Source organism: Diaphorina citri, unplaced genomic scaffold (assembly GCF_000475195.1).
Source record: "Diaphorina citri unplaced genomic scaffold, Diaci psyllid genome assembly version 1.1 scaffold298, whole genome shotgun sequence".
Classification (NCBI taxonomy): domain Eukaryota; kingdom Metazoa; phylum Arthropoda; class Insecta; order Hemiptera; family Psyllidae; genus Diaphorina; species Diaphorina citri.
The window spans coordinates 128,055-140,298 of NW_007377733.1; the positions used below are offsets into that span (position 1 = coordinate 128,055).

At 36.8% G+C, this 12,244-nt stretch overlaps 1 protein-coding gene and 1 long non-coding RNA gene across 2 annotated transcripts in view; both read right to left on the reverse strand.

Moving 5' to 3' along the window:
• Window positions 1-12,244, reverse strand: part of LOC103507220 — a 56,294-nt gene that overhangs the window by 42,377 nt on the left and 1,673 nt on the right. Inside the window, exon 2 of the mRNA XM_026822141.1 lies at window positions 12,110-12,215. Within this exon, the coding sequence (XP_026677942.1) occupies window positions 12,110-12,196 (87 nt within the window). The 5' untranslated portion in view covers window positions 12,197-12,215. The remainder of the gene's footprint in view (window positions 1-12,109; window positions 12,216-12,244) is intronic.
• Window positions 639-2,649, reverse strand: LOC113466597. Its single transcript, XR_003390949.1, has 2 exons — window positions 2,401-2,649; window positions 639-928 (listed from the first exon to the last, which is right to left on the reverse strand). It is a non-coding gene; the product is annotated as an uncharacterized LOC113466597 (long non-coding RNA).

The following is a 12,244-nucleotide window of genomic DNA, read 5'->3' on the forward strand; positions in this document are numbered from 1 at the left end:
TTTCCTGGCAGAATCTTTTATCTTTAATATGATGATATGACCTGGATTTTCAAAATTTTCCGAAACAAAGGGCAGATGGTGAAAATTAACATGGAAACCCCCATGTGGTAAAATATACAAGAGTTTGCTTAAGGTACGATGAACCTGCCTCTATTGACATCAAACTGGCAGAGGGACTTTTCAGTCCTATACTTCAGTGGCACCAAGGAAGCACCTAAAACCCTCAACAACAGATTTTGAGGGGGCGATTTCAAAAAGGTCGAGTAGGTATCTCTATATCCTCTGTTTTAGGAAAACACAAATTGTTTTCGTGTGACCGTAAACAGTCATATCTATCCAGATAATTGAATATACAGGGTGATCAAACGATATCGAAATCGGAATCCGGGGGGACCTAGGGGTCCTAGGGTATTTGGGGGCCACACTACCTCTCTGAACTAAGGGTCTAAAATACTTCTATGCGCTCCACAAGAGATGCTTCAACTTCACACTGAGGAATGTACCATCCCGAAAATACGTCGCATGTATATAATAAATGAATTCTTCTTCGGTATAGGTGAAGATCCTTGCCTGGTAAACGGGAAGGTGTGAGTTCAATGATATATAACAACGAGATATAACACTTATTGTCTTCGTTTGGTCCTTGTTCTTAAATCCGTACACAAAAAGCCCACTTTGCCGCTTGGGTATCGGGGCAAAAAGCAGCCCTAACACTCGGGTTAAGCTAATACGAATATTAGTTCTTGCTGATGCTCGTCTAATTCCAATTCCAATCGCGCCAGCATCTTCGGAGCCACCCTGGATATTAATAATTTATTATTTCACAAGTGTCAAAATGATGTAAAATAGTGTTGTGCGCCTCAAGGTTGACCTTAGCTTCTGAAACAAGTCTTGGAACATTTGCATCTCTCGTTCTCATTAGGAGCACCTTAGGATTGGAACGTCACTCTCACCTATATGAACAGTAATTAATATTTGGCCACCATTGTGTACTTGCGTCGGGTTTATCGATATTGATATTCAGAGGTCTTTCTTAGTTTTCATGGTTTATGTGTGTTTGTGAGTCAAAAAATAAAAATAGAACGACCAAATTTTCATTCAACAGCCATTTAGAGCCGATCTTACCCATCCAATCAGAGGTTAGCAAAAGTCATCAGCCTTTTAATACTCATTCTAGGACATGCTGTACGAGTATTACAATGGAATACAATCTTACTTGATCTTGTATTAAAAAGGATAAAAGTTCACTCTGCATTTGAAGCTTGCAACCTCTTGTCCACTGTTGCTCACAGCTTCTTACATAACACCATTCTTGAGGTTTTATCTCATTTCTACCTTTCAATCTAATCATGAATTAAGTTGCTGTAAAGCTGAAGAGAATTTTTACAACTTTTGTGGCTATCACGGTATAAAGTGTATCGTTTGCAATTTTTTTTCCTTACGTTTCTAAATAAATCGTTTTACAAGAGTAAATGCTGCCACTGTGCACTGGTCGCTACAATGAAGCTATTCAATTTTTCTCACAAGGCTGAGTACCGCGAATTTCAAGCAACGCGGTACCGCGAGAGTACCGCGAATTTCAAGCAGAGTCGTAATCTAATCATGAATTAAGTTGCTGTAAAGCTGAAGAGAATTTTTACAACTTTTGTGGCTATCACGGTATAAAGTGTACCTATCGTTTGCAATTTTTTTTTTCCTTACGTTTCTAAATAAATCGTTTTACAAGAGTAAATGCTGCCACTGTGCACTGGTCTCTACAAAGGAGCTATTCAATTTTTCTCACAAGGCTGAGTACCGCGAATTTCAAGCAACGCGGTACCGCGAGAGTACCGCGAATTTCAAGCAGAGTCGAAAAATTCGACACTACTGGGACTTGAACCCGGGACCTCCGCAATGCAAGCCTAAAGTAATACCCACTTAGTCATCACGGAGGCTGCTTTTCTATCTTCCCTGATGTTAGCTTCAGAAGTAGCGATTCTCTGATGGAAGGATACCTTTAGATCTAAAAAGAAGCCCCTTTTATAGTAAAAATAAGGTTTTAAACACATTTTTGAAAAAATTTAAAAGTAAATAATTGAATGGCTTAGAGGCAGAGTGGACTAACTCCAAAAATTGACTTTCAAACTTACACAAGTTCTAAACTATAACTCCATTTATCTCGAAACGCTTTTTTTTTTGGAGTTAATCCACTCTGCCTCTCTCTAAGCCATTCAATTTAAGACCTTGTTTAGACTAGGGGAGAAAAGCGACTTTTCAGTCTCATTCTGGCAGGATAAATAAGGTATATTCTCTTCTATTCTATTCTGTTCCATTCTTTTGGAACTTGCCCAAGAAACACTGATGGCACAGGTTTTCAGATCGATTTTTCCACTGTGTGTTTGTGAGTCTTTTTTTTTTCACCTTAGGATTGGAACGTCACTCTCACCTATGAACAACAGTAATTAATATTTTGCCACCATTGTGTACTTGCGTCGGGTTTATCGATATTGATATTCAGAGGTCTTTCTTAGTTTTCATGGTTTATGTGTGTTTGTGAGTCTTTTTTTTTTTACTTTGTTTATTAGTGATTAGACTCTGGCTCATAATCATAAGTATCATAACAGATGCCGTATTTAGTAACGCGTAGTCCCGATAAAATCCTAACTAAGGTCTCACATTAGAAGCGTAGTCGGCTGCAAAACCAAACTTTTGAAAATGATATAGAGTCTAAAGAGGATCTATATCATTTGCATAGGTTTGGTTTTGTAGCCGACTACGCGCTACTCAAAGTCGCACGTCTACGCTTCTAAGCCGTATACAATAAAAACATTTTATTTATTTATTTAGTAACGCGTAGTCCCGCGAAAATCCTAACTAAGATCTCACATTAGAAGCGTAGTCGGCTGCAAAACCAAACTTTTGAAAATGATACAGAGTCTAAAGAGGATCTATATCATTTGCATAGGTTTGGTTTTGTAGCCGACTACGCGCTACTCAAAGTCGCACGTCTACGCTTCTAATGTAAGGCGGGCCTTAGGCTGTCCAATTTTCAGGCGAAGTCCTTTCATCTAACCTACTTTACATGGGTGCCAGTCGATGTCTATCGACTTCGGTCGACTGTAGAGTAGAGTGTGGACGTACCTTCAGAAAAGTGGTACCGTGTGTACCCGTCTTTCTGATGAATATTGAATAGGTTGATGTTGATTGTGCTAAAGTCATTGGGATCTATTGCACGTTGCTAGAATGGCCGGTACAGAACGCACGTACTTTGTCCGACACGTTTTATAAAACCTATGCAGTCTATTGTTATTTAACTATCAATAGAAGATGACCAGTATCATTATAGCAGATAGGAGCGTCTTTCAAACACAGAGACGAGTATACCTACCTAGATACCTTGTTTCTTGTTTGTAGGATAGAGTACCTACTAGGTAGCTATTAGTAGGTATATAACTTTATAGAGTAGACAATGTAGATATAGACATAGGTAACTTGAATAGGACTAAAACTGCCGACAGGGCTGAAAATCATGAAAATAGGAGAGACAAAACTAAAAAGAAAACTAATCCCCTAAAAAATTACTTGAAAAAACAAAAAATTGAAAGTACCTGTCATATGTGAAAATTTAGTAAAATTGGAAAACTTACGTTTGATTTTACCTTTTCCATCATGTTTGCTGAAAAAAGGGGCTACTGCTGTCATGTACATACCTGGAATCAGTAAAAGAATTTTATGATGAGACACTTTATCAATTGAATGACGGATTTCCAGTATTTTGGATAGAATTCGAAGTACCTAATGAAACAAAATAATAATTAATGCTCAAGTGTTAGGTAAGTGTTTCCTTACATCTACTTATGAATATTGTGAATTCGACTTCAAGATCCCCATTTTAATGTAATCTTTGTTTATAAAAATGAGGCTCTAAGATCTCCATTTTAGAATAATCCCTGTTTATAGAATAAGGTATAACTCGTTTTTATCACCCACTTGAGACTGAAAAGTCCCTTCACCCACAATTTTATTAGGGAATTTCAAAATTTACAGAACTCTAACCCAGAAGAAGATGTCTGTTATCAAGTTCAAGTTATTATCTCTGAGGCTTATTAATGTAATCATTAAGGATTGGATATAAAACAAAGAAGGCTTCAAAACAGATACCTATTACCTACATATCCAAGGAAGAACCTATAAACCAATTTACACTAAAATTCTCTCAGAGAACTCTGCAAATTCAATGCTTTTCCGAACCTGGAATCACCCGAAAAAGCATCGAACTCTTTGAAAAAGGATTAAAAGCGACTTTTCAGTCTCATTCTGGCAGGATAAACAAGGTACCATGGGTGTCAAAATTAGCCGAACGCTCGTATTTTTTGGTTTTTCTCAAACTGCTGTTCAGTGTTCAATTTTTTTCGGGAGAACCATCATTAATGTTATTTGTTGTAAAGTTTAAAACTTATTCCGCAAGAACGCATACCTACATAATCTGCGAGAAAAAAAAAAAAAAGAAAAATCAAAAACAAGGATCAGTTTTTTGCTGAAAATGCATGTTTCTGGAGATAAATGTTAACGTAACTTTTTTTTCTCCTCAATATTTTTACTTCGGCTAATTTTGTCACCCAGTGTACCTATATTCTCTTCTATTCTATTCTGTTCCATTCTTTTGGAACTTGCCCAAGAAACACTGATGGCACAGGTTTTCAGATCGATTTTTCCATTGTAACTCATAATAATGCTTACATGTGTGTAATTATGTTAATTTAGGATTATCAATAGACCATGATATAATCAAACAAACAAAACCATCTACATTTTTAGTGATAAAGCACGACTGCAGAATCCAACTTACAGATAGTCTCTCAGAAAATGGTAGTAAGGTTCGATTGTAGTCCACCCAATAAGGAAATCACTTTTATCTAATGAATTGCACTTCGTTAAATTTGCAATCGGTTCGTAGAATTGCCACCATTTTTTAATAATAGTAAAAGTTTTATTTTTTCCACTTCTATTAGTTATAAGACAAGGTTAGTTTTTAAAAAGATTAAGTAAAACAAAGGGGTTAACGATATTTTAAGCGTATTACTTTCACAAAATACAACAAAAAATGGGGAATTTATTTAAAAGACTTTATTTAAACATCAGCAAACACAAAACATCCCTTTTCTATGAAAAAATATTAATAAAATTTACGTGCAATGAAAAATATGAAATTATATAAACCGAAAGTGTATCTTGGTCAATGAAAGTGAATACTAAATCACTGATTACCAGCCCAGCACAGTTGAATGGTTAGAGCTGATAGTAAAACTTTACAGAACTAGAACCTCTTAAGATCTCGCGTGGTGGGAATGCTAGTATCCGCGATCTACGTCTCAATGGTTTGGTCTGTGTCTGTGCCAAATCAGCCGAATGTAGAAAACCTCAAAACAAAACCTATATATGTTAATTGGTTTTAAAAATGTTATTTATGATTATTTAAAGGCGGGCCTTATTTTCAGGCGAAGTCCTTTCATCTGACCTACTTTACATGGGTTCCAGTCGATGTCTATCGACTTCGGTCGACTGTAGAGTGTGGACGTACCTTCAGAAAAGTGGTACCGTGTGTACCCGTCTTTCTGATGAATATTGAATAGGTTGATGTTGATTGTGCTAAAGTCATTGGGATCTATTGCACGTTGCTAGAATGGCCGGTACAGAACGCACGTACTTTGTCCGACACGTTTTATAAAACCTATGCAGTCTATTGTTATTTAACTATCAATAGAAGATGACCAGTATCATTATAGCAGATAGGAGCGTCTTTCAAACACAGAGACGAGTATACCTACCTAGATACCTTGTTTCTTGTTTGTAGGATAGAGTACCTACTAGGTAGCTATTAGTAGGTATATAACTTTATAGAGTAGACAATGTAGATATAGACATAGGTAACTTGAATAGGACTAAAACTGCCGACAGGGCTGAAAATCATGAAAATAGGAGAGACAAAACTAAAAAGAACCTACCTAGGTACCTTGTTTCTTGTTTGTAGGATAGAGTACCTACTAGGTAGATATAAGTAGGTATAACTTTTAGAGTAGACAATGTAGGTAGATATAGACATAGGTAACTTGAATAGGACTAAAACTGCCGACAGGGCTGAAAATCATGAAAATAGGAGAGACAAAACTAAAAAGAAAACTAATCCCCTAAAAAATTACTTGAAAAAACAAAAAATTGAAAGTACCTGTCATATGTGAAAATTCAGTAAAATTAGATCTACGTCTCAATGGTTTGGTCTGTGCCAAATCAGCCGAATGTAGAAAACCTCAAAACAAAACCTATATATGTTAATTGGTTTTAAAAATGTTATTTATGATTATTTTTTCCTATTATGTATATTTTTTTTATTTTTGTCCAACATAGAACAAATGTTCTAGAATTAAAATATATTTATGAGCGTCACCACAAATGAGAGTAGGTATGTGTGAGTGTGAACTAAACACAATATTCCCCGTTCTGATAGGGAAAATTCATGCCATGAGTCTCAAATTGTTGTAACTCATGCTAGCATGTTTTCCACGTAACACCTGATAGTAAACTATCAATGTATCCTCCCCTCGAAATTATAGACCCCCGATATATCCTCCCATAAAATGACGAAGATCTTTTACACACTCTGTTGTTGTCTTTATTAGGGAAGTTGGTGACTTTGTGAAACTCTTAAAGATGAAGGTATCATTCTAATCAAAAACCGATGTCGAATAAATGGCGATCATGATAAATAGTACAAATTTATATGCCTTGATGATAGCTGAAAAGTCGCTCGAAAAAATATTTAGAGTAAACGATTTTCAGTGCCAAGGTTGTCGGGGATACTGAGGTGAGAGTAAAATCAAATCGAAGAATAAAGTTTTTAATTATTTGTTATCAAAAAGCGATGTTTAACAAATTGGCAATCACGATTGGTTTTTGCTGACACCGAAGAGGGCAAAGTGGGGATGGAGTATTCCAAGAGATCCAAGATCCAAGCATTGAGTACTTGAGTAGGCTAAAGTTGGCAAGTAGGAGGCTGCACCCAGTATTCCTATCCACCTGCGATAATATACCTTCGGTTTTAACCTTTCACGAGCCATGATTTCAGAATTCTTAGACAACAATGAAAATGGGCATACCAGCCGAAATGAAGCGAATTTTTTCGTTGGTTCCAGGCAGAATTCAATTGAACCTCTCATTGTTATTTCGACAATGTAATCTATATAAATAAAATTTTATTATGACTTCATGAGCCATCAGATAAGTTAATCTTATCTATTCGCGAATAACAAAAGAAACGCTTTCAAAATATTATTCTTTGTCGTTCAGAAAGGATTATGTCAATAACATAATAGGCATGTCTTGAAATCTTTACATCGGGTTAGGCGCTCGCATGGTAAGCAGGTGGGTTCCATCCCAAACAAGACATACTCGGATCTAGGGATAATGAAATTTTATTATGTATCCTCATTTGTTTGAGAAGTTGGCCACACAATAGAAGAGATCTAAGGGTTAGGTGGCAGAGGATGCCTCAGGCATTACCCTCGCCTAGTGGGTAGTTACCAAAGACCACACTCTAGCTCTGGCATATTATTCAAATAAACAATCGTCCAAAAGAAATAGACTCAAATCACACAATAGAAGAGATCTAAGGGTTAGGTGGCAGAGGATGCCTCAGGCATTAACCTCGCCTAGTGGGTAGTTACCAAAGACCACACTCTAGCTCTGGCATATTATTCAAATAAACAATCGTCCAAAAGAAATAGACTCAAAACACAAGAAATAATCGTAAAAATTAATCTAACGATCATGAAATATTTGTTTTGTTTATTTACAGGCGTAAAAAATGGCGATCGGAAATCATTTCCTAGAGAATCTGTCAGTGTTTCAAACTGGGAATGATTTTCATGTGGGCGTGCCATACCAAGATTTTAGAACACGTCAGATGTTTGGTTGTGTATTTGTGCAGTTCTGGTTTCACATATTTGGTCAATTTTCCGAGTCGATTCTTGTTACACATACCTACACCAACATACCTAAGAGTTATATTGTACAAAGGAGGCGATTCTTAATATAAGAACATATTACCGACCAGTGTAGAAGTGTAAGAACCAAGTTTGGAACAAAAGAAGTTTTAGAAATTTTGGAATAGATATTAGAAAGTTGCGCGATAGATCAGATTCTGTTCTATTTTTAAGTTGGTTAATGCGACTTTGAATTTTCAAAGTCGACGACCGACGCTACGTGACCCTAAGTTTTTCAATACCTTTCACAAATCTATATAAATAAAATTGTAGATTTGTCTGTACATTGCTTAGAATCGTGAAATTTTTAGTTATTCTTACTCCTTATGCATCCACGATTCCAAAAATCACATTAGAAAAAATTCTGTCTGTCTGTCTGTCTGTCTGTATGTGTGTGTGTATGTCTGTCTGTTACGCTAAATAGACCTTTGGTTGTCCTCTTTTCACGAGAAAACGGCTCGACCGATTTTGATGAAATTTTTTGTGGTTGTTAAGAAAAGTACTCCGGGTGACATAGGCTACTTGAAATTTTCAAATTCCATCCTGATTCAAAATGGCGGCGGTTCAAAAACGCGAAGAAAATGGCCTAATAAACCCGTTTTTGTCCTCTTTTCACGCAAAAACGGCTCGACCGATTTTGATGAAATTTTTTGTGGGTGTTAAGAAAAGTACTCTGGGTGACATAGGCTACTTGAAATTTTCACATTCCATCCTGAATCAAAATGGCGGCGGTTCAAAAACGTGAAGAAAAAGGCCTAATACACCCGTTTTTGTCCTCTTTTCACGAGAAAACGGCTCAACCGATTTTGATGAAATTTTTTGTGGTTGTTAAGAAAAGTACTCCAGGTGACATAGGCTACTTGAAATTTTCACATTCCATCCTGATTCAAAATGGCGGCGGTTCAAAAACGTGAAGAAAAAGGCCTAATACACCCGTTTTTGTCCTCTTTTCACGAGAAAACGGCTCAACCGATTTTGATGAAATTTTTTGTGGTTGTTAAGAAAAGTACTCCAGGCGACATAGGCTACTTGAAATTTTCACATTCCATCCTGATTCAAAATGGCGGCGGGTCAAAAAGTGAAGAAAATGGCCTAATAGACCCGTTCTTGTCCTCTTTTCACGAGAAAACGGCTCGACCGATTTCGATGAAATTTTTTTGTGTTGTGTGGTTGTGTGTGGTGGGTGGGTGGGATTGGTGTGTGTGGTGTGTGATGGGTGGATGTGTGTGGTGGGTGGGTGTGATGGGTGTGGTGTGTGTGTGGGGGTGTGTTTGTGTGTGTGGTGGTCCCGTACAAAGGACGGGTCAACCACTAGTAAATAAAAAAAAAATACAAAGCATTCAAATTTCAAATTTTGTGGCCAATATTCGAGCTTAGCTTCCCGCTAAATTGAAGGAGCAAAAAGCCCACACTCAAAATTTTAATTTTGTCCGAAAACCATCCAAACGTACCCGGAAAGTCATGCGAAAGCAAGATTAACTGAAAACAAGATGAATAGCTCATCCCCAAAGCAAATTTAGCTAAGTAAAAAGCCACGCTTTTAACCTTTTAGCTTTCATTTGAAGAAGTAACTTTTGACTCTGAATGTACTCGTACCACTGTAGAGCTCAATTTAAAAAGTACATTATTACACCATTAGTTATGACTATGTATCATGATGAGCTTGTACACGCGAAATGGAAAGTAATGGGGTTCCATATGACACAAGACACATGTGTACAATTAGCGGTTTCAAATAACACACAGCCATTTTCTAACATAACTCTCGCATTACAGTCTAGGACAGCAAAACTCAACCTACGGGACACTAAGCTTTTCTTTCAGTGCGGCCCTTGGTAGCGCTAATACACTATGCCATGGGAGCGGGCACACGGCCCTAAATGATGGGTTAAACTTCTACGAATCGACAAATGTCATGGGAGTACTAAATGCCAGAAAAATATGGCCAAACATGCGTTCACTTTGGCACCAATCCAGTTACAAACCATACTCGACAGTGCTTAACTTGAGTTTTTGACCTTTCAAAAGGAACCATTACTTTTCAAACAAACTGCGGCCCGCCGAAAATCTGGAACACTCAAATGTGGTCAGCGACCAAAATGTTGAGAACTGCTGGCCTAGGATTAGCTTATCCTTGATGTTAGTATAGGTCTGTAGGTACTTCCTATTCTGTGAATGCGTAATTGTACATTGTTATCTGAACTTCTAAACTGTCGGGTTAATGAGGTAATTTGTGGATGAAAGTCGAGAGAAATGCTTTTTCTTCAAGCTGCAAAAACTTTACGTAACAAAATGAATTTTGTGAGATGAAATTGAAGAAGATTCGGTAACAAAAAAAAATTGTTTATCAAAGAACAACATTTTTGCCAGCTGAATGTAGAATTTAAATTGTCTAATAATTGTCTTTTATTTTGATTTCATAAAATTTCTTAAATAAGAGATACCTAATTTGCTGTCACGACAGTTATTCCCGTTTGATTTTAAAGGTTCTTGTGTTGAATAAAAATACGATAAGTTCATATACCTACCTCTATTATAAGATAAACATCTTATCTTCCTCATACATAAGAGCAAGTCCTCACATCTTGTGACGTATGCTACGTGGTCGAGTTATTTGTCATGTAGTTGTATTTGGTCATCACATCTCAACTTGTTCCGTGAGGACTAAACTGTTTACACCATACAGTCCAGTCATTTCTTCATTGTTTACAGTTGTATTTGGTCATCACATCTCAACTTGTTCCGTGAGGACTAAACTGTTTACACCATACAGTCCAGTCATTTCTTCATTGTTTACAATTTAAGGATCTTGGCCTCTTTTGGCGTAATTGTGTAGATACGTACTTCTTTGAATAGTGTATCTTTTTAGCTTAATCTAGGTCGTCCCCATCTTGTGTGACCTTCCATAACGCTCGGTACTTTTGTTGCGCCGTTCTTGCTTATCTTATTCTGTACAAGTCCACCTAGCCATACCGAGGTATTGTGCTTCCATTCTTTCAACTCTTTCCACTTCAACTATTCCGACAAAGTTCAGTTCTTACTCAATCTATGTAGCTAGGCGTTTTGAATTTTTTCCCAATTCTTTACAAGTGCAGCAGTATCATCAGAAACATTGTTCTCACGATTTACCGTTTAATCATTTTCTGAATCTTTCAATTTCTTAAAATATTACTCAACAGTTGACTTCCATTCTTTCAACTCTTTCCACTTCAACTATTCCGACAAAGTTCAGTTCTTACTCAATCTATGTAGATAGGCGTTTTGAATTTTTTCCCAATTCTTTACAAGTGCAGTATCATCAGAAACATTGTTCTCACGATTTACCGTTTAATCATTTTCTGAATCTTTCAATTTCTTAAAATATTACTCAACAGTTGAACCATCATTCATCTTGAAATAGGGAATACGGTTACCTATTTAAAAGATCACGGAAAATGGGGAATGAATGCGTGAATGTTAATGGTTCTAACCAAGTTAAACTGAGATAGGTATTAGGTCATTAGCTCCAAATAGAAAAACAGCTGAGGGTGATTAGGCACAAGAAGATATAAGATAAACTTATCGCCGACCCCAAATATTAGGAAAGATAGAACGAAAGAAGAAAAATCAATCTTCTTACCTTATTGCTGATTTTTCCATCTGGTCTTCCTCGTTTCAAGTTTATCCCTCCAAACCCACCTATCTAAAGTAGTAAAGTCTCTTCTGTCTCTTCCCTTCTCCATCCCTCTTCTCTCAAGTCTTCTTCAACCTCATCTCTTCACCTCAGTTTTGGTCTCCCACTCTTCCTCTTCCCCTGAATGGTTGGTTTTATATTTCTTTTTGTACCTATACAACTCTCATCTTTCCTCTCTACATGCCATCTAAGTAATGATTATTAGAGGTTACCTATTTAAAAGATCACGGAAAATGGGGAATGAATGCGTGAATGTTAATGGTTCTAACCAAGTTAAACTGGGATAGGTATTGGGTCATTAGCTCCAAATAAAAAAACAGCTAAGGGTGATTAGGCTAAAGAAGATATAAGATAAACTTATCGCCGACCACAAATATTAGGAAAGATAGAACGAAAGAAGAAAAATCAATCTTCTTACCTTATTGCTGATTTTTCCATCTGGTCTTCCTCGTTTCAAGTTGGGAGCTCGAATAACTTTGGGCGCTTCAGCGGGATTCGGGTCCATCACAAAAAGTTGACGAGATCTGGAATCAAACCAAGACAATAGGAACCA